Raw genomic sequence first — 23,495 nt, forward strand, 5'->3', positions numbered from 1 at the left:
TACCGCTGCCCAATCTGTCCGGTCAGAGACCCGCACTCCAGTTTTCAAGAATTCGAAGGGCGGGGTAGAAGGACGACACACCCACCTGCAGGTGCAAGGAAGGGTGCCTTTGAAGCCACCAGCACAACAGTCGGATCGAGGCTGCCACCTAACCCGCTGCCACAGGAAGAGTCCGATTACCGACAAGGGTTCCCCACTCCGGAGACCCTGGGTCCCGCGACGAACCTACCGCCCCCGAGCTCCCAACATCCACTTCCTGTTTACCACCCAGCCTCTTCCTCCCGGGCCCCGTCCGGTTTAACGCCGTTAAGACCTTGCGCAGGCGCACACCTTAGCGTGCCCCTCCTGAACAGGCATTTTCGTGGAAAGCCGATACTATCTACCCGGGAGAGGCGGGCAGAAGGTGCCTAAACAAACTCCTATGTAGCTCTAAGACCCTCCCCCCGCCCCCAACTGCTAGTGGAGACGCAGGCAAGGCGATTCGGTGAATCTAGCTGTTAATACCACTGATTCGTGGGGCTAATGTGAATTTCTTTCTCTCGTTTGTTTCAAGGCACTTTTTACACAGGTTCCATAGACTCCCGGATAGTGGTCCCCAAAAGTCTCCTTCTAGTGCCTTGAAACACTTGAAGGAGACTTTTGGGGACCACTATCCGGGAGTCTATGGAACCTGTGTAAAAACCTTGACCCTATTGCTTGGGACTCCGGGGAGACGACAGGGGTAGGGATAGTACTGGGAAACGCCCATCCTCATGACATACTTACCGGATTTCTCGATGTCTGTACAGCACCCCTCCAGAGGGAAGAAAGGCAGTGTCCGAGTCCGCAAACGAGAAAGGGAGGGAGCCGCAGAGCCCGGATTACCGAACTTGAGCGACGGAAACCAGGCCTGTGGGAGCCGATCACGTGGTCAGGGCGGCCATGACAGCTACCGAGGCGGCAGTGCGCGCCGCTCTTGGGTTGAGGCTGCCGCGTTGTCGCAGTCCCCTTAAAACACTCCGTTCCTCAGCCCCTTCTTAGATATTCCAACACAGTCTTTCCTGTTGGGCTGCGGTCTCCTCCAGAGACAAAGAGCAGAGATGGCCGGGCCTCCCACCCCGAGGAAGAATGCCGCAATAACAATGGCGGCCGCTCGGTGGAGCGGGGCGGCCTCAACCTAACACGAGGCGGGGCCTCGGGGGCGGAGCCTCGGCGGGGCGGCCGCTTCAGAGCCGCAAAGTTTGGCTGTGGCGGCAAATGGGCTTGGGCGGCTCCTTGGCGGGTGGTGGCGGTGGCCGTAGCGGTTCCTCTTGGCCCTGTTAATGTCGGGGCCAGGCCCGGGGAGGATGGCGCCCTAGAGCCCGGCCTTGCTGGGGTAGGGGCGGGAGGGGACGGGGTGGGGACCGGCCATGTCGGAGGTGACCCGAAGTCTGCTGCAGCGCTGGGGCGCCAGTTTTAGGAGAGGCGCCGACTTCGACTCTTGGGGCCAGCTGGTGGAGGCGATAGACGAGTATCAGATGTGAGTGACTAACCGCGGGAGCGGGCCAGACCGGCTCCAGTCGGCCGCCTCCCGCTTCTTTCTGTCGGTGTCTCTCATCACTGTATCTGCAGCCAAGGCTTCTCAGGGTGGGGCCCCGCAGGCGCTAGAGCTGAGATCCCACTGGCCCTGGAGACCAAGGTACGGTCTCTGGGGTTTTTCGCTCTCCGCCTCAGCAGGGCCAGTTCCGTGCAACAGGTAGCCCTTCTTTCCTGAGGCGCCAGCCCATTCAGGCTACCTACTGAGTTCCTTGCCACCGTCTCATGGGTCCCCCGCTCTGCAGTCAGTTTCCTTTCCCCCTCTCCTCCGCCTCTCTCAGGTTGCCGCCCCTCAGTTTCTCTTTTAGAATCTCGGAGGAATACTTGTGTGTTCTCCGCCCACGTCCCCGGGATGAGGGCCCTCGCTCTGTGTACGGTGCCTTCCTCCTCCCCTGTGTAGGGCAGGAGGGAACTGGTGGCGATTGAGGGGAGGGGAGGGGAGGGGGTGCCCCCAGGAGGCAGCGAGGCCGGAGGTATCTCCTCAGCCCAAAGAAAGGTCTCCCCTCGCGCCCCTTCTCCACCCCTCTTTCTGGGGAGCCGTGTTTTCCCAATTCACCTCGAATCCGTTTCGGTTTCTGGGACTGTTATTTGCTAGGCTGGGTGAGTCCCACCCACCCCCTCGCTCGGTTGCTCTGGGTGGAGCCCCTGCAGGATGTGAACAGAAGAGAGCAAAATGTGAATTAATAGACCACGCACAGGAGTCACCACCGCCTCCTTGGGTCCCTCCTCCTTTTCCTGCGTATAATGTATAGCCGCAGGGTACATGTGAGCACCAGGTTCTTTGATCTACCCAAGTCCGATTTCTTTCCCTTTATGGTTTCCTCCCAAAACTTCAGCGGTGTTTTTAAAATTAAAAGACAAGGTTTGCGTATATATTAAACCTTGCTTATAGTTTCTTGCACATTTTGCTGAAAATAGGAACTGCCTGCTGAAATGCTGTTGTTTGCAAACTGTTGCCAGTAATTACTTCTTGGTTTAAAGCAAGTTATTGTTCGAAACCATGTGTAAGTAAACTCCACCCCCTCCCCCCGCCCCAGCGTCTTTTGGAAAGAATACACGATTAGTGCTTGGAAGATCTAAATCCTGTATTCTTTTTCCACAATAGTTACTTGTGTTTATCTGACCATTAAGATAATTTAAATGCGTGGATGTTTTCGATCTCATTTTACTGACTTTGAATTGCCCGTAGTTTTCAAAAGCCCTGAAAACCACCATGGTTTGGGCCATTTTGCCATGTGTAACAACTACTGTCATTTGTTTTGCACTTTCACTTGATTTCACTTTACTCTTGCAACTGCTCGGTGAGAATATTATTATTTTCATTTTGCAAATGAGGACGCTGAAGCTCAGGTTAACCGGATTACCTAGGGTCACAAAACTATACTGCTGAAGTCTGGGATTTTTTTTTTTTTTTTTCCCAGTTCTAAATCCTGTCTGCTCTACTATGTAGTGTTTAAGGCATTTATTAAAGATGCGTTGTATAAGTGAATTGGACAATTAGAAGATTTCCTTCGTTCCCAGAGAATGTATCCTTCCATACTGTAGCCAGTTAGATAGTGAGCACCCATGTATACTCATTCTGCGTTAACTAAACTTGCGTAGCCTGAAATCTAAAGCTGCCTCTCACTTGTGGTGGTGGGACATCGCAGCTGTTGGCACTCAGCAGCAGACCTCACAATGGAAAGTGAAGAATACCATGTCCAATTGAAATTACAAAGGAAAATTGAATATGCAAGCTGTTTAGCTGGAATTTCTAAAAATATCTCAGCAAGAGAGTAATAGGCAGCAACAAATCTATTGTTGAACCTCAGTTACTAGCCTTGAACTTCATGATTCAGAGTAATTCTAAAATTACTATAAAAACCACCAGTGTCAAATTTGAACAGAAATGTGTGATGATTGGCTTAAATTTTGTAAACATACAGGCTACATACACAATGATGTTGAATTTAAAATTAATACACTCAAAAATGAAGGCCAGTTGTCTTTTTTTAATTTGAATTATCTGTGAGAAAAGGAGACCGTTTGGGGGCCACTCAATGATGTGAAAAAGAATGGATGGGATTTAGTAACTGACTAGATACTGAGAGAGAAGAAAGAGAAGTCTGGGAGAACTGGCCTTTCTGACCGTAGAGGCAGCTGTGTCTTTACAGCTGTGCAACACACAGGAGTGAATTCATGGGATGGGGACCTTGTGGGGGAGGGAGTGGACGTGTTTGTACTTATCGTAAGGTAAGAATATCACAGCTTAAACAGTTTCATCACTCAGCAAGTGAGAGCTGGGCGTATAGAAATGAATAAGATTTGATATCCATCCTCAAAATATTGAGTCTAATGGAGGATTTTATTTATTTATTTATTTATTTTTTCATTGTGAGAAATGCTGGAGGATTTTAGAATAAATGGGTATTGCTATTACAGAAGTAGGAAAAGAGTAAGTGCTACCACACTCCTTGCTGTTTCTTGAAGCATGCTCCTGCCTTAGGGCTTTTGTACTTTTTCTGGAACACTCTTCCCCCATTATCTGCTTGGGCCGATTGATCACCTCCTTCAGGTCTTTGTCCAAATATTATCCTCTCTGCGAGGCCCTCTCTGGCCACCCTATTTAAAATTGTCCAGTTAAGTATGCCGTCCACTCCCACTCCCTCTACCTCAGTCTTGCAGATCCAACCCCCAATCCTGCTTAATTTTTTCTATAGTATTTATCACCATCTGAAGTACAATATATTTTATGTATTCATTTGGTTGGTTGTCTCTCTCCCCACTTGAATGTAAGCTCTTTGAGAACAGGGTATAGGAGGGTTGTCTATTTTGTTCTCTACTGTATACGTAGTGTCCAGAGTAGCACTAGACTGTTATCAAGTAATTATTTATTTAGATATTATCTAGTTGTTGTATTCTATTGAATGGCTTGATTCAGGAATATGCTGTGGGAGCATTAAGGAGTTGATTCCACAGTACTGTTGGAAGATTTAAACAAATTATGTCAAAACTAAAATTGCTCTCCAAAATATACATGATCAATTAAAAACAACTCCCTCTAGCAGGCCACCTCTTTCAGCAACCTGGGGGTACCTGCCCCCTAACTTAGGGTAGAGTGGCATGGACTCTGCTGCCTAGAACCAGCTATTTCACAGGATCAGTCCTGAGGCATTAATCCGGCACACAGATGCTCAATAAATATTTGTTAAATGAATGGGTGAGTTTGAAGGTTGGATAAGCCCTGTTAACCATCCTTACTATGCCTTGTGTCAGTGCCTCTCAAGGTGTGGTCCCACGTCCTTGCTGGTCTGCAAGGAGATAAATAAAGAAATGGGGATTTAAAATTTAGGAATTTCATTGTGGTGTGACATCTTAATGATAGTTTTTTTTGTTTGTTTGTTTTTTTCCCGGTACGCGGGCCTCTCACTGTTGTGGCCTCTCCCGTTGCGGAGCACAGGCTCCGGACACGCAGGCTCAGCGGCCATGGCTCACAGGCCCAGCCGCTCCGCGGCATGTGGCATCTTCCCAGACCGGGGCACGAACCCATGTCCCCTGCATCGGCAGGCGGACTCTCAACCACTGCGCCACCAGGGAAGCCCCTTAATGATAGTTTTTATTTTATTTTATAAAAGTATTAACCTGGAACAGATGGCGGGGGAAAAACTAGTTCTTCACTCTAAGTAGTTTGAGAAGCACTAGTTTCTGTCGTGGATTGCTGTGGGGTTTCTGTGGGTCACTTGTTTATGTGCTTTAAGAATATTTAAAACTTCCCCTTGAGAGCAGTCCTGTATTACCTGTAGGCACCCTTGGAAACTGAGGTTATTCTCTAGAGAAAAATATTTGATAGGTTTTTTACCTTTACTAATAGAATGTCAACTCTTACCTGCTCATCTGATACCCAGAGCAGGTGGATTTTCCCTCAGTGGACAAATTTATGTCTCACTTTGTCTTAAAATGGTGCAATCATTTATGGGCTTAGAAAATTAAATTTTTTAAAATTAATTTAATTAATTAATTTATTTTTGGCTGTGTTGGGTCTTCGTTGCTGCGCCCGGGCTTTCTCTAGTTGCGGCGAGCAGGGGCTACTCTTCGTTGCAGTGCGCGGGCTTCTCATTGCAGTGGCTTCTCTTGTTGAGGAGCACAGGCTCTAGGCACGCGGGCTTCAGTAGTTGTGGCACGCGGGCTCAGTAGTTGTGGCTTGCGGGCTCTAGAGTGCAGGCTCCGTAGTTGTGACGCACGGGCTTAGTTGCTCCGCGGCATGTGGGATCTTCCTGGACCAGGGCTCAAACCCGTGTCCCCTGCACTGGCAGGCGGATTCTTAACCACTGCGCCACCAAGGAAGCCCTAGAAAATTAATATTTTTGCCTAGGTTTTACAAAAAGTTTTTAAAAATAACTTTATTGAGGTGTAATTTATATACAGTGAAATTCAGCATTTTACGTTCACAATTCAGTGAACTTTTAGTAAGTTTACCAAGTTGTGCAGCCATCGTTACAATCAAACTTTAGAACATTTCCATCACCCCACAAAGATCCCTCATGCACATTTGCAGTCATTCCATGTTCCCACCCTAGCCCCAGGCAGCCGTTAATCTATATCCTGTCTCTAAAGATGAAATGAAACTTTTTCTGGACATTTCATGTAAATTGAATCATATAATATGTGATCTGTATGTGGCTTCTTTCATTTAGCATAATGTGTTTGAAGTTATCCATGTTGTTGTATATTTCAGTACCTTGTTCCTTGTTACTGCTGAGTAGTATTGCATTGTATGGATATACCACATTTTGTGTATCCATTCACTACTTGGTAGACATTTGAGTTGTTTCTACTTTTTGACTGTTATCATTAACGCTGCTGTGAACATTCACGTGTAACTCTGGGTGCACGTATATTTTCATTCTTCTTGGGTAGAGATGTAGGAGTGGAATTGCTGGCTCATATGGTAAATTTATGTGTAATTTTTAAGGGGAAACTGGTTGGTCAAACTGGGTCTACCATTTTACATTTCTACCAACAATATATGACAGTTCCTGTTTCTCTACATTGATAGCATTTGTTATTGTGTGTCTCTGATTATAGCCATTCTAGTGGGTATGTAGTGTACTTCACTGTGGTTTTTATTTGCTTTTCTCTTACGACTAGTGATACTGAGTGTCTTTTCTTATGATGCTTATTTTCCCTGTAAATCTTGTTTGTAAAGTGTCTCTTCATACCTTTTGCCTATTTTTAAATTGAGTTGTTTGTCTTTTCTCTATTGAATTAGAAGGGTTCTTTGTATTTTCTGGATATCAGTTCTTCATCAGATAGGATATATGATTTTCAAATATTTCCTCCAGTCTGTTACCTAATTTTTAAAAACAGGATTCTGTTTGAATTTAACATCATTGTCTACTGACTTAGCATTTGAGCAGGAGTTTAGAGCTATATCCTCCTTTCTTCTGACAGTGACCTGCTTAGGTTTACAGTCACTATTGGCATATTATGTGTAGAACTTGTCAAATAAAGAAACTGTGCAACACTATAGCTTCCCTGAATTCAGGGATGTGTAGCTGACATTGTTAAGTGTAGACTGTGATTCCTGAAGAGAACTCTACGTAGATGGTAGGCCAGCAAGAGTTAGAAAGGAAACCAAGTACGGGACAAGTATGGCTATGGCTATTTCTAATTGTACTTACTCCTGTATAAAATCCACAGAGTGGGTCTATGAATGACATTTTAGGACAAATATTCTGGGGTTTCCAGTTTGGGGGGAAAAGAAATAAATGGATGGAAGCACTTTGATTAAGTAACATGGTGGAGCTATCCTGGCAAACGTTATGATTTTATGTAGGAGTTTCTTGCGTTGTGATAAGGAGGATGCAGACCTTTCATAGATTAGATAGAGGTCATCAAGTGAACTTCACACTTGATCTTTAAAGACATGATTGCATAGATTAGAACTTCCATCTAAGACTTTTTGGAAACTTGGTGAACTGTCTTTTGCAATGGCTTGGTGGGAGATCTAGCACTTGCTACCCTTTGTATCCTTTCCTCCATTCCCCACCTAGGATAGTATAGTATGCTTGGGAATTATAGTTTCAAATTCTTTTGTAGTTACAAAATGTCTCACCAAAAAAATCCTTTCAATTCTTTGTTTTCTTTGTTCCTCCCTGCAAGCTTTTAAAAATTTAAATAAATATCACGTAACATGAAATTTATCACTGTAAAGTTGTACAATTTGTTAGTTTTTAGTATATTCACAATGTTATGCCACCATCACCACTACCTAATTGCAGAACATTTCCCTCACTCTCAAAAGAAACCGTTTACCTGATATGGGCCACTTCCAATTCTCTCATTTCCCCAGCCCCTGGCAACCACTAATCTGCCTTCTCTCTCTGTGGATTTACCTATTCTGGATATTTCATGTAAATGGAATCATATAATATATGATCTTTTATATCTGGCTTCTTGCATTTAGCATAATGTCTTTGAGGTTCATTCATGTTGTAGCATGTATCAGTATTTCATTCCTCTTTATGGCCAAATAACATTCCTTTGAATGTGTGCGCCACATTTTGTTTATCCGTTCATCAGTTAATGGACATTTTAGGTGTTTCCAGTTTTTGGCTAATTACGCATAATGCTGCTCCTGTGATCATTTGTGTACGGTTTTTGTGAGTGTGAACGTGTTTTCTGTTCTCTTGGGAATATACCTAGGATTTTGAAACTGCTGGGTTATATGGTAACTCTATGCTTAACTTTTTAAGGGACTGCCAAACTGTTTTCCACAGTGACTGTACCATTTTACATTCCTACCATCAGTTCCAGTGGTAGGGTTCCAATTTCCACATCCTTGCCAATACCCATTGTACTTTTTCTCCCTCTTTTTAAAAATTATACCCATCCTGGTGGGTGTGAAGTTGTATCTCATTGGGGTTTTAATTTGTATGTCGCTAATAACTAATGAGATGATATTCATGTACTTATTGGCCTTTTTTTTTTTTTTTTTGGTGATATGCGGGCCTCTCACTGTTGTGGCCTCTCCCGTTGCGGAGCACAGGCTCCGGACGCACTGGCTCAGCGGCCATGGCTCACGGGCCCAGCCGCTCCGCGGCATGTGGGATCTTCCCAGACCGGGGCACGAACCTGCGTCCCCTGCATCGGCAGGCGGACTCTTAACCACTGCGCCACCAGGGAAGCCCTGGCCATTTTTGTATATTCTTTGGAGAAATGTCTGTTCAATCAAACCTTTTACTCATTTTTAAATTGAGTTATTTTTCTTTTTATTGTTTAGCTGTAAGAGTTGAGCTTAGACTTGTAACACAGATCCATCCTTGAAAACTCATCCGAGGCCTAGCTGCTGTTTTTAAGTATGATGATAACTGGGCAAACAATGACTTCCATGTCTGATTGGTAGAGGATTTTCTTTATTTGCCATGAAAAATACATTCAAAAGTATAATTTGATAGAGTATCATCACTTTGTCATGGCTCTAATTTGAACTAATCTTATCAGCAAATTAATGATAGACTGATAAAGTACCTCTGGCTGGTACTATTAATTGGTGCTCACTGGAAGTGTTTAAGCCGAATCTGGACAACTGCTCTTGTCTTGTTATAGAAGAAATTCGTGTGTACTAAAGAAGGTTGAATTTGATGTCATTTGAGATTCTTTCCACCTCTATGATTCTGTTTTTGCTGTCTAGAGCTGAAATTTGTCCCAGTGAAATGGTATGAAAGTATCTTATTTCCATTGTCATTATATAAAGAGTTAGATTCTAAAGATAATGTGGATTTATACTTTGAAAACAGAAGAAAAGTGTTATTGTACTTTACTCTGTTTTAAGAATTAAATTATTTTACCATGTTTCACTTGAAATAGTTTGCTTTCCTTCAATTTTAAAGAATGTTTTTTTCTTCTTACAGATTAGCAAGACACCTACAAAAAGAGGCCCAAGCTCAGCACAATAATTCTGAGTTCACAGAAGAACAAAAGGTACCATAAAATAATCTCTAGATACATCACATTCCAAATGAAAAGGGTTCTGTCTTTTGAGTCCATTAAGCAAAAACAAACAACAAAAACTGTTATACTTAAGTACAAAGAATGATACTGGTTATGCTTTGCTGAACATTAAGTAATTACTTTAGAGATACCACATGATTTACCATGTAATGAATTTCTCACTTAATGAATTTCTTTACTCAGCCATTTAGACTTTTAGTGGAGACCATCCACACTTTGGTTGGGGAGAAAGGGGTACCAGAGACTGGAGTTTGATTGTGAATAATTGCATCCCACCTCAGTACTCATTTAACTCAGAACTTCCTTAACTCCTTCTCCACCTCCTCTGAAAACAAACAAAAACCAAAACAAACAAAAAAGCCACCACTGAAAAATAATTAGTTCAAGTCAAGAATTTGGCATAAGAATCCATCAACAAAATAAATGCATAAAGTTGCAAAATGTTTCAAGGGTGCTCTTTCTCCTTGAATTAAAATTTTAATGTATCAAATTGATTCCCTGTACTGCTAGAGATTGTGAAAAATGGGATATTTTAAGAAGCCTTACTGTAAAACAGTAAGAAGAAATGGGAGGAAACGATTCTTATTTTTCCTGGCTCAAGGTATCTAATGTTAAGTTAAATTTTAATCTCGTAGATAATGAAAAAATTCATGTCAGTTTTCCTCTCATTTCTTAAGACATTGTAAAAACTATGGTGACTTAATTTGCTTTTATTCTCTTTTTGTACAAGGAGTGGGAGTGGGAGTGATTCTTTGCACACTCTTTAAGTAAGCCTAAACAAACTGGTTTTAGTCCTTAGGCCTGTATTCATTTGATTCATCTTTATAAGTCTTTGAAAAGAAAAAAACTCCAAAAATTAGGGTCAGTTATATTTCTTACACAAGTTAGTATGTTTGCATTTTAAAAATATTTAGGGTCTGTTGAACCGGTTTGCAGGGCAGAAATAGAGACACAAATGTGGAGAACAAATGTATGGACACCAAGGGGGGAAAGTGGTGGGGGCAGTGGTGGTGGGACGAATTGGGAGATTGGGATTGACATCTACACACTAATATGTATAAAATGTGTAACTAGTAAGAACCTGCTATGTAAAAAAATAAGTAAGATTCAAAAAAAAAAAAGAACCTGCTGTACAAAAAAATAAATAAGATAAAATTTTAAAAAAAATAACTAAAAAAAAGTTTTTGGGTCTGTGTCATCTAGTGTATCTTTATTTTGTATTTTAAAAAGTAACAGAAGTTTTAAAATTTAAAAGTATATTTTTGTTTTTTCCTTAATAATTGCTAATATCCACAATAGATTTAGGAAACTTAGGATTTTAGCCCTGGAAAATAATTACCACAGAGGAATTGTCCGGTTTGCAAAAGGAAAGGAAGAAGGACTATATGCTTTATCACCTCTAAGATTAGTGAAATCTGCCTACGAATTGCTAAGGAAGTGATCAGCTGGCATCACAGAACTGAGAGTTTAAACATCTATGTTTTGAAATAATCACAAATATCTGAGTATGTAAATCAACAGCTAACAAAGTGTGTTATGACTGTGGAAACAAAATGAAAGCTTAGGAAATTAAAAAGTTTAATGACAGCCATATTTTAATCACCTGTTTGCCTTGAGTTACGTATATGCCTTGTCTCCAACATCTGTTGCTTAGGTATAGGTTCTATGAGCAACATGATCTCAAATATAAACTGATTTGACCTAAAACATACTAAAGTTTTTAAAAATGTCATCAAGAAATGAGCTTTGTCGTATGCTGATGATTAGACTAACAAGAAAAAATTGGCTTTTTCTTAATTTTCTTTAACTTTCTAAGGATGAAGCTGGGGTGTTTGACAGTACTGTGTATTTAATCTTTAATTTATAGCTGTTCTTAGTAGGCACCCGGCTGCTGTCTTTTTTTCACCTTACACAGATCTCACCCTCCACAAGGCCCAGGAGGCACCATGACCTAAAGGAATGAGCCTGAGATCTGGAGTCGGAAGACTTGGTCTTGAATCCAGTCTCTGTCTCTGGGCCTTAATTTCCTTATGTATGAAATGAGGGATTAGATAACCCTAAATGATCTTGAAAGGTATCCCTAAATCTTCAAATGACCTGTACCTTTGAGGTAGTCTGTTCCTCCTCCCCTCCTCGAGGCCTGATTTCTGAGGTATTTATTAGTTATAAACCTGCCTAGGAGGCAAATGAGGCTGCCAGTAGTGACTACAGAGAGAGGTTGTTGTGCCTGCCTCTCTATTCCTTGGGCTTGCAGAAGGACCGACCCCCAAATCACTCTGTACTACATTATGAATATAAGGCAAGTCGTATGCATTTACAAATTTATTTTTCTTTAAAAATACAGGTGAAACATTCACAACGGGCCAGAAACCTCATATTGACATTATAGGCCTTATTTCAATGTCACATAAGGAAAAACTTAGAGGCTCTAAGTTAATAAATGATTAGAAAACAAAGATTTCCCAGACATTATCTGGAGAACATTGACTCTGAAAAATTAATAGATATTATATGAACAGAGTTTGTGACTTGTCAGGGCTTTTAGTATGCCAATGTGTATGTTGGATTTTTAAAGAGTTTGGGTAATGGAGTATTTCTTAAATTTGTTGGCTTTTGAAAGTCTCCCTCCTCCTCCATTTATAATATTTCATTGGGTCTAAAGAACATGCTATGGGAAATTTTGAAACCAACTGTTAGGTCTGCAAAATTAATTGAATGCCAGACCTGGCATGTAAGCCAAAGGAGAAGAAATTCGATTGTGTTTTCCTTAAAAGAGGAAAATGGAGAATGTTCCTTACATTATTCTAAGCAAAATTGTTCTATATGTTTTCTATTTGGAATTATATTCTTTATGCTTTTACTATTTTAAATGTTTTTGTAGCAGTGACAAGTTTTAGAATTATGCCAGCCATTTAATAGTTTGTGGAACTTTGGAAGAAGATTTTTAAAAACCACTATATTTCTAAAGTGCTTTCTTTATGAAGGTTTTTACTGTTAGTTCACAGTAAGATTTCAGAAATATTTGATGAATAAATGCTTTGTTAGATCTTAAGTTATTGATATTTATTTGTATATGATTATTATTTTAAGATTAGAGGAATCCTATTTTTTTAGAGAATAACATATATCTTCACAATATTTATTTTAAATCTGAAGAACTCTAAAGCAGAGCTACTGATCCCTCTAAAGTTTATTAGTTGATGGTAAAAAATCTTCATATGGCTTTTCTATTCAAAATATTCTCAAAGATTTCTGGTGGAAAGAAAAGCAAGTTTATAATTCTTATTTGATCTTCCCTCATGATCAGTTGACATAGCTTTCATTTCATTTCTTAATAGTTTTGTCATTATAACAACAGGGTTTAGTAGCCAAAAAATAGCTGCCAAAAGCTTTCATTCGTTAAATTCCCTGCTTTGGTGTAGTAGATTTTCTCATGTAAGTTTCTGGACAGACTAGAACATCCTGTCTCATGATGCTTAGAAAGTTTTTCCCTGTTTTGAATCAAATTTAGTGGTAATGAGAATTCCAGCACTATATGCTTGTTTTACATTTTATAGGTCCCCCCTTTCCACTGCCTCCTCCCTCTCTTCCTTTCTTTCCTCCCCACCCCCGCCATCTAAAGAGTAGACGACTGGCTGTCTAAATGTAAAAAATTAAGTCTGGATTGAGACTCTACTACGTTAACAATGTGTATTTTTTCAACCTATTTTTCCTTGATATGTTTTAGCAAAATTACTTTTGCTCTTTATTTGTATATTTCTATTTCATCTTTTCCTTTCACTGCTCTTTTTGAGTTGTCCATTTCCCTAGCAAGTGACAAAGTAAAATAGCCAGTATTCTGAAAATGACAACATTTTCCATTTCTATACCACAGTAGGTATAAGCAGTTAATTTGAATGAAGTGCTAATTATTTAAATCTTTCTAAAATTAAACTTCACTTACTTTGAGTGCTTAGTCTTAATGTGTATTAGTTAATAGTGAATATTTATATTCTGGCACATATGACTTTGTGCTTCTTAATAATTTTTCTGAACCATTTCTTTCTAAGAAAGTTGAAATAATTACAGTAGCAAGCACTTGATTTTGACATCAATAAATGCTGCATGTTTTGCTACAGCTGAAAATGATAGTGTTTCACTCCTTTTTTTTAATACTGATGTTGGGTGTGGTCCCTTAAAATAGTTATGAATAATGCTTATTGGTATTTTGCCATAGTTCAGTAGATTCTGTGTAAAAAACGGTTGCTTCTGCTTAACTTGAAGAAATATTTAAATTTAGAATAGATTATTAGTGGACTCATAGTTGTTAAACAACATTTTACCTTAAATGTTAAAAACATCACATCAAATGGATTGTATAGTAAAGAAGGAAAAGGAGTTAACTAGTATTTTTAAAGACTTACTCACTGGTACGTGTCCCTTAATACAGACAACCCTTTTTCAAAACCATTTTTTAAAGAACATAAAAAAAAGTATGGCCAAGGTCTTCCCTGGTGGCGCAGTGGTTGAGAGTCCACCTGCCGATGCAGGGGACACGGGTTCGTGCCCCGGTCCAGGAAGATCCCATATGCCGCGGAGCGGCTGGGCCCGTGAGCCATGACCGCTGAGCCTGCACGTCCGGAGCCTGTGCTCCACAACGGGAGAGGCCACAACAGTGAGAGGCCCGTGTACTGCAAAAAAAAAAAAAAAAGTATGGCCAAATGGTATTAAAATAAGTGTGTTACTTTGTTGTATATATTGCCATTGTATAGAATACACTGATGTCCAGGGCAAGTTGCTTAACCTGTCTTCTGCTTTCACATCTATAAAATGGTTGTATCTAACTCATAGGGCTGTAGTCAGGATTAAATGACTTAATGTGTGTAAATCACTTAGCAGAGTCTGTCATTTAGTAACTGCTCAATAGTTGTTAGCTATTACTATTACTATGTAATTATATTTATATTTAAAATTATTTACTAGTTTTGTCAGATTTGAGTGATATATATGAACAATGATTTGAGGTTATTAGATTTTATGTAGAAAAGATTGTTGCTGGTTCCTTCACAACAGCTCTTTCAGAGGGTAAATAAATCTGTGAGTATCTTGATTCCTTTTGCAGCAATTAGATTAAATATAATATTTAAATGTAAAATTTCAAAATAAAATTTGACATTTTCTACACTCTTATATTAAGATTAAAAGAAATTTTTAAAGCTTGTGGAGATAGTTAAATATTGTTACTTGTTCCTTGACCAAGAGTCATGTCTTTTGCTCAGTCGTGGTTTATTTATTTATATATTTTTAAATTAAAAAAATTTTTTTATTGAAGTATACTTGATTTACAATGTTGTGTTAGCTTCTGGTGTACAGCATAGTGATTCAGTTATGCATACTGATATATATATACATATTCTTTTTCATATTCTTTCTCATTATGGTTTATAACAGGATACTGAATATAGTTCCCTGTGCTATACAGTAGGACCTTATTGTTTATCTATTTTACATATAGTACTTTGTATCTGCTAATCCCCAGCTCCTAATTTATCCTTCCCCCTTTCACCTTTGGTAACCATAAGTTTGTTTTCTATGTCTGTGAGTCTGTTTCTGTTTCATAAATAAGTTCATTTGTGTCATACTTTAGATTCCACATATAAGTGATATCATATGGTGTTTGTCTTTCTCTTTCTGACTTACTTCACTCAGTATGATAATCTCTAGGTCCATCCATTTTGCTGCAAATGGCATTTCATTCTTTTTTATGGCTGAGTATTCCATTGTGTGTGTGTGTGTGTGTGTGTGTGTGTATATATATATATATACATATCACATCTTCTTTATCCATTCATCTGTTGATGGACATTTATTTACCTTGCTTCTATGTCTTGGCTGTTGTGAATAGTGCTGCTGTGAACATTGGGGTACATGTATCTTTTCTAATTATAGTTTTCTCCAGATATATGCCTAGGGGTGGGATTGCTAGATCATATGGCAACCCTATTTTTAGTTTTTAAGGAACCTCCATACTGTTTTCCATAGTGGCTGCACCAATTTACATTCCCACCAACAGTGTAGGAGTGTTCCCTTTTCTCCACATCCTCTCTAGCATTTGTTATTTGTAGAATTAGTGTTTTATTTTGTGAACTGCTATCCCAGCTGTTTATGGTCCACATGATAATTGTGTAGTGCCATCTAGCCTGGGTGCCAGGTACCAGGACAATACTTGTTACTCCTCTTTGCTCCTCATTTATTTTGCAAAGAAAATTGATGAAAGAGAAAACCACCAAATCTAATTGACTAAACTTTTGTAGGTCGTCAGTATGTATAGAAAAACATCCTTTTTTTTTTCCAGAATATTTTTTTTGTGAAGGCATTGCAAATATTGTACATATATACTTCACTTTTCTTGTCAGGATTTATTCCTTTTTATTAGGAAGGATTTAAAAGTCTTGATGGACATAATTCAGCCGCTGCCTGCTCTTGCAGGTATTTGTTCTATGGGTCTCCTCCTTTTCATTTCAACCCTAGTCATTCATGTTCTTGTTCTGATTACTGTTTACATAGACAGTTGAAATAACGTGGTTGATCTTACCTTTAGTCTTTTCCCTTTTCTCCTTCACCCTATGGATACTGTTATCACAACAGTCTTCTTAAAGGGCAAATCTGATAGTCATTCTTCTGTCCAGAATCTATCTGTATGATTTATTGCTAAAGTAATAACAGATTCTGCAGCTGGTCCTAGAAGGTCCCCTTTATAATGACCTCCCTCCCCCAACACACGCATTTCACATTTCAAACCTATCTCCCGCTGCTTCAGTTTGGGACTTCAGACAACTGAACCATGACAATTTTCCTAGTACGTTAGTTTTAGAAATCCTCCCACTCACTGGGGCTTGAATCCTAATTCCGATTCTTGTCCTGTTTCTCCAGGACATATTAGCACCTAGTTTGCTGAAGCCCTATAGAATCAAGTGCCTCTGCTTTATGTTACGGTGATTCTGAATGTGTCTTATATAATAGAAACATGAGCTTATTAAAGACAGGGACTATGCCTTATCACTTGTATCCATTTTATGGCTCAGATCTGACTGTAAAATTTACCACCATTTATCACAAGTATTGATTCTGCTTAGTATTGTTGATATATTTAATTGAACAAGTCAAGATTGGATTTGAGTCAAAATTAAATTATACCACTGTGCTAACTTTCAGATATTTTTGTTTCTAAGTCTTTTAGTGAATATCAGACTTTATGGAGAAGAAGAGAAGGTAAAGCTTAGGAGGGAAGATGCTTGAAGTCCTTTTCATTGCCCTTTAAATCATATCTAAAGCTATCATCAAAGCAAACTTGATTTAAAATTGGTTGTGGCACATTAGGTCAGGAGCGAATATATACTCACCTTCTCTGCCTGATCCCAGCCCTTTACCTCCTGTTTCTCATCTCCAAAGCCTGCAAGATGCTAAAAGAAGTAAAATTTAACTTATTTTTTAAAATTATAGATCGCTTATCTATAATGAAAATTATCTATAATGAAAATTAACTTGATGATTTGGACAACTAACAGTTATGATGTATTTGGTATTTATAGCTTTTTCTTTTTCCTACAGAAAACCATAGGCAAAATTGCAACATGCTTGGAATTACGAAGTGCAGCTTTACAGGTAAATAGGTTCCCCCCCTCCAACTTTATAATATAAGGAAAAGAAATTATTGTGAACTATTCTGATAAAATATTAGCATTCATGCCAAAAGCAGTACTGTCTCAGCAAGGTTTTATAAAGTAAGAATTCATGGGTTAAACTCATATTAAAAGATTTAGTTCATATTATATAAACTGTAAAAATAAAAGATATGGCTTCAATTTTTTTTCTGTTATTTTTAGCCTGAATGTTCCAAAAAACACAAAAACAAAAACCAGTTTGGAATTTTTTATTTTTTTACTCTGAAAGCAAGAAATAGATTCATTTATTTTGGCTACTTTTTGAATATGTCGTCAACCACTTAAAAGACATAGGGTGCAGTGAAATCTGTGTAATAAAAATATGTAATACGCATGTTTTAAATTCAGTCCACACAGTCCCAAGAAGAATTTAAACTGGAGGATCTGAAGAAGCTAGAACCAAGTAAGTTTTGTTTTATATTTTTTAGTGATACTCCTTTAGAAAAATATTTGAGCTATTATAGATATTAAGGTTATTTAGCAGAAATGCTGATTTGAGTCATTTCTGTTAATATCTAGTCCTATGTAATTTTTTTGTGCTTTTATAATTCCTGTAATATTTATAGTAATTATTCTTTGGTTCACTTTCATTATAGAATATGAAAAATTATTTGATTCTATGTCATACCTCATCTATCTGTTTTAGCCTTTATTTTGTTTTAATCCCTTTAATAAGACTATAATTAAATTACTTTGGTAAACATTTACAGTAGAGTCTACTGGAGAATATAAAGTTATAGTCATTGATGCCTATTTATACTGCATGTCACTGAAAACTGCAGTCCAGCTGTTGGGTTTACTCTATAAAATATTTCCTTGTTGTCCTCATTTTCCTTCCTGAAAGTTTTTTTGAGGTAAACAATTCCTTCAAATATTTTGGTGGTTAGGTTGCTGCTAGATGAAGCTTTTTTGCTGGTTCAAATGAATGTTCTCTTAGAGGAAATGTTTGAAATATAAGCAAGGGCACAAGTATTGAATATCACCACAGTCAATTTTAGGACATTTTTATCACCCCGTAAAGAAACCCTTTATCCGTTAGCATTCAGTCATTTCCCTCCAGCTTCCCCGAATTCCCAGCCCTAGGCAACCACTAACCTACTTTTTGTCTCTATAAATTTGCCTGTTCTGAACATTTCATATAAATGGAATCATATAATGTATGGTCTTTTGCAACTGGCTATATATAAGATTATTTTAAGAAAAACACATTGATGGCTTTAAAAAAAAGATTTCAGCTGCAGTTAGGATGTCTGAGTTATATAATGTTTCTAAAGAAAATCATAACGTTCAATTTTAAATGATAAGAATAATTAGGATTTGGGATCCTTATCTAGTCACTATTTTCCATTTCTTTTCAGTTTGTTTCCAAATAAAACTTAAGAATCTGTTAGGTATGTAGGATGACTATAAAGTTTGTAAACGCTTATACTCAGAGGTTTATTATCTCTTTCCATAGACACGCTCAGTTATTCCTCCTGTTGCCTCATAGACTTGCTCGTTGGTAACAGTGGTTGCCATTTTTTTGAGTAGCAGCAGTATGCCAAGCACTCAGATAAATCGTCTCAACGGCATTTTGCTTACTGACACTTGCCCGTGATCTTACAGCTTGTAAATGCCAGAACCGGATTTTGACCAGGGTTCTAAGTGATCTCAAAGCCTGCATTCCTACCACTGCACTCTGTTATTAATACTTGGAATGGTGCAGTATTGGCATCAATCCTAAATATCATGGTTCTTCAGGTCAAGCTCCTGAGAGATTATTGGCCCATATCTTAGTAGAAGATTGGACTAAAATCTGCATTAGTCTTCTACTTTGTTTGTTTATTTTATTTTATTTTTTTTTAAGATTTGGTGTGAGAATGGAAAGGAAAGAGTATTATTGGGATTCATTTTGTTATAGTTTGAATTTATATAATGCTTCTCATTTGGACTTCTCCCTTCCTGGTACTTATTATCTTTTTAGATGATTTTAAGTTGCTGTTGCCTCTAAAAGGAACATAAATGTGTATATTGTATCTCAGTAGGATATGCTCTGTAATTAATTTTGAAGTTATAAAATCTAGGCACTTGTTATGAGTTAATTATTTTATCAGAATTAAACATTTTCTATAAATTGGTGTTTGACTATATTTCAGATTAAGTGTCCTTAGTCAAGCTGACCTCTGCCTCTTCTAAGAACGTTAAGGAAAGGAAAATTAATGAATGACTGTGTCTTTCAACATGTTAGTCCTAGTTGGTTTATTTTGCTAATGTATTTTTCCTTCAAAGTTTTAAAAATATAATCCTGTCTGAAATTCATACTAAAACTAAGATCTTGAAAGTACTAGTTACTTGATTTTCTTATGTTAATCCTTAGTAACAGACTACTTCTTACTCAAACTTGTCCCCCCGTGACGACCCCATAAACTGTGAAGTTCCCTTCCATTAATTCATCTTTGAAGGCCCCGAAGAAATCCCACCTTTCTCTGAAAGCTTTCCGTGCTTTCCCTAGCCATAATTAAACTCTACTTCATGTCCTTTCTAGGAGCACTTTTTGTAGCCACCATTGTAGTCTTCCCTGTATTTTTCTCACTTATATTTATTTCTCTCCTCAAGAAGATTGTGAATAACCTCTGTATTTTCCCCACAGAGCCTCATTCAACGCTTTGCCTATAGTATGAACTCGGCAGATTTTTAAGTTGAATGTCTTCAGGGAAACTTCTCACATAATTAAAAAAATAACCTTTCAGATGGGAAGCATTTGCTCATTTTTGCCTACCACAAAAATGAAAAATGTCAGCCACAAAAGAAGAATACATCTGGGGTGTGTGTCTGTGGGATTTTTAGAGTGTCAGCTTCAGGAGGGTTGCAGGGCCTGATCCATGACAGCAGGCTGAGAGTGCTGAGTTCTTACCAGTAGAGGGGGGGGACTGTGTGTGTGATTTCTACTGGATGAACCAGTTAGTCCCCAATGGTGGTAGACTCCATGCTCATGATAATACCTTCCATGGAATTATAAACTTGCTCCTCTCTTCTCTAAATCCTCCTAAAATATCAATATTAGTGTCAGAAGAAAAATCCTATGTAAAGTTTATGTAGAACCCTATTTTTTTTTTTTTCTTCTGTACACGGGCCTCTCACTGTTGTGGTCTCTCCCGTTGCGGAGCACAGGCTCCGGACGCGCAGGCTCAGCGGCCATGGCTCACGGGCCCAGCCGCTCCGCGGCATGTGGGATCTTCCCAGACCGGGGCACGAACCCGTGTCCCCTGCATCGGCAGGTGGACTCTCAACCACTACGCCACCGGGGAAGCCCCTAGAACCCTGTTTGAAAAGGACGTTAGAATCCCTGTTATTCCATAGTTGGTGAAAATGGAAACCTATCCTACATTTACAGAAAGGGAGAAAGGAGCTGTTATTTTTCTTCCAAAGTTATTCACACAAATTAAATATCTGATATACTCTATACTTATAAATACAAAATAAAGGAGAGGCTATTACTGCAAAACAAACATTTCCTTTTCAAAGCATTGATAGCTAAGGAAAGAAAATACTGTTTAATTCTTTTATTCTAATACAAATTCAAGATATTCTTAATGACTAATATGCTTTTCAACTTTTTAATTGATGTTGTTTTGTACATATTTTAAGGTTTGATTTTTCCTTTTTATTATTAAGATGTGATCATTTCTGATATGGATATACATGATCTTTTTTTTTTTTTGTCACCCATTCCCTGTTCTCAGTATCTCGCATAATACTGCGTAAGTGATTAATTCAGGGGTCCCCAACCCCTGGGCTGCAGACCAGTATTGGTCTGCGGCCTGTGAGGAACTGGCTTCATAGCAGGACGTGAGTGGCCGGCGAAGCTTCATCTGCCGCTCCCCGTCGCTCCCCGTCACTCCCTGCCGCTCCCTGCCGCTCCCCGCCGCTCCCCGTAGCTCCCCGTCGCTCGCTACCACCTGAACCATCCCCCCTCCCTCACCTCTGGTCTGTGGAAAAATTGTCTTCCATGAAACCGGTCCCTGGTGCCAAAAAGGTTGGGGACTGATGAATTAATTGATATTTGAGTTGAATGAATGGCTTACAAGGAACATTCATGCACCAAGTTTAGAGAGGATAGTCTTATAATTTTAAAAATAGTCCTTCTTAGTGAGATCTGAAATAATAGGATTCTAGTCAGCCAGATGGGGAAAACTATGGAGAAATAAATTACCATATAATAATGTAGACTTGTACTTTTATGGTACTTTAAATGTTCCCATGCAATGTCATATACTGTGTTATTTAATTTAATTTTCTCAACAGTCTGGGAAGGAAATGGTATTCTGATTTTAGAACTGGGGAAGCGGAGATTCAGAGTAGTTATGTGAATGCTCAAGTCATTAACATCCTTGTAGGGCTAAGATCTGATTTCAGATCTTTTGCTGCTTCCCCCTTGCTTATCAGACTTTAGCTCTACAGTCCATTCTATTCCTTGAACAAGTTCCTGCCCCAGAGCCTTTGTGGTTGCTCTCGCTTGTTCTCTAATTCTTGGAGAGCCCTTGCCCCAGAGCTATTTGTGGACATTTCCTCTCATCCAGGTCATGGCTCAAATGTCTTCTAGTAATTCAGGTTTGAGAGGCCTACCCTGTTCACCTCAGCTGAAGTTATCCGTCTATTCCACGTACACAAGCATCCTCTGTGTCCTTCATTACACTAATTGCAGTCTTAACATTATCTTGTTTATTTGTTGGCTTATTATTGTCTGCTTTTCCTGACTAGGATCTAAGATCCACATATGAGGGCAAGAACCCTCTGTCTCTATCACTGCCATATCTTTAGCACTCAGTGCACGTTTGTTGAGAAGAAAAAGAGAGGAAGAATGAGGGTAAGAGTTGGAGAGGGAGAGAGAATAAGAATGAGCGAGAATCTAGACCCAAGTCTCAGACTTCTCTCCCCGAAGGGCTTAGTAGGAGTGCAAATGTTAGAAGAAGTCTGATAAACACATCCAGCTCCGATTGGAGTAAGGCATATAATTGCAACCTGTACACAGGAATTTTCTTTTTGGGGATGACAACATCCATACCTATTTTAGCTCTCAACTGCAGGACTCCAAACTTAGAGAGACTGAATAAGTTGAGTATAAAATCATAGAGGGCTTCCCTGGTGGCGCAGTGGTTGGGAGTCCACCTGCCTATGCAGGGGACACGGGTTTGTGCCCTGGTCCGGGAAGATCCCACATGCCGCGGAGCAGCTAGGCCCGTGAGCCATGGCTGCTGAGCCTGCGCGTCCGGAGCCTGTGCTCCGCAACAGGAGAGGCCACAACAGTGAGAGGCCCGTGTACCGCCAAAAAAAAATAAAAAAATAAATAATAGAAAATAAAATAAAATAAAATCATAGAAATATTCTGGGTTGCCCAATTAATGCTATTACTTCACCTTCATATAGTTGCAGGTAGTTACTGGGAATCCATAAGACCAGATATGAAGCACTAAGTTACATATAGCACCTCTCTTTAAGTTTACATGCCAGGATATAGTCATTGACCACAGCCATAATACAGGAGGTGGTACCATGTTGTTTGAAGACTTCTCTTGAAGATAAATCCCTCTTTGTGTTTGTGTGTGTGTATGTAAGAATATATGTACATATATGTATGTTATATTACACATTTATAATAAACTATGGTAAAATGCATATGAGAATTATAACCTCACTACTATAAACTTTACCAGTTTTATGGAGTTGAGGGGAAGTCTAATCAGGACGTAGAATAAGATATGCTCATGTCCCTCTCATTGGTCATCTTTGACACCAATCTTTTAAGTTAAATACTCCAGGGAGGAGTTACTCTCTTCTCTGGTGCCCCATGTCTCAACTAGGACTTTGTACATAGAACTATTTAGGGTTTCATTTTCCATAAGGACTCTGAGACTCTAGAAGTAACTCTCCTTCGAGGTCTAAAAATACTCTGAAATTACTGGTACTTGGAGTATGGATATTTTCATTTTGCTATGATAGCCAATGGTTTGTAGCTCTGGGAATTTTTAAAAAGTATTAATAGGCATAGTAAAATTGACTAAAAACCAGTCATTGACAGTAAAATTGTTTATTTTGATTCATGAGATAATTCATATGTCTTTCTCTTTTTATTCTAGTCCTAAAGAATATTCTTACATATAATAAAGAATTCCCATTTGATGTTCAGCCTGTCCCCTTAAGGTAAAATAAATAAGCACCAATATTTGTCTTCTTATTCTATCATCTTATTTAATACCTATTTTTCAG

At 39.0% G+C, this 23,495-nt stretch overlaps 1 protein-coding gene across 1 annotated transcript in view; it reads left to right on the forward strand.

Annotated features, from left to right (window-relative positions):
- Positions 1 to 1,198: 1,198 nt before the first annotated feature.
- Positions 1,199 to 23,495, forward strand: part of AIDA (axin interactor, dorsalization associated) — a gene marked incomplete at its 3' end in the record, with an annotated part of 41,986 nt that continues 19,689 nt past the window's right edge. Inside the window, exons 1-5 of the mRNA XM_079698070.1 lie at positions 1,199 to 1,498; positions 9,447 to 9,516; positions 17,137 to 17,190; positions 17,598 to 17,652; positions 23,366 to 23,429. Of these exons, the coding sequence (XP_079554196.1) occupies positions 1,389 to 1,498; positions 9,447 to 9,516; positions 17,137 to 17,190; positions 17,598 to 17,652; positions 23,366 to 23,429 (353 nt within the window). The 5' untranslated portion in view covers positions 1,199 to 1,388. The remainder of the gene's footprint in view (positions 1,499 to 9,446; positions 9,517 to 17,136; positions 17,191 to 17,597; positions 17,653 to 23,365; positions 23,430 to 23,495) is intronic.

The sequence above is a fragment of the Hyperoodon ampullatus genome (assembly GCF_949752795.1).
Source record: "Hyperoodon ampullatus genome assembly, chromosome: 2".
NCBI lineage: Eukaryota > Metazoa > Chordata > Mammalia > Artiodactyla > Ziphiidae > Hyperoodon > Hyperoodon ampullatus.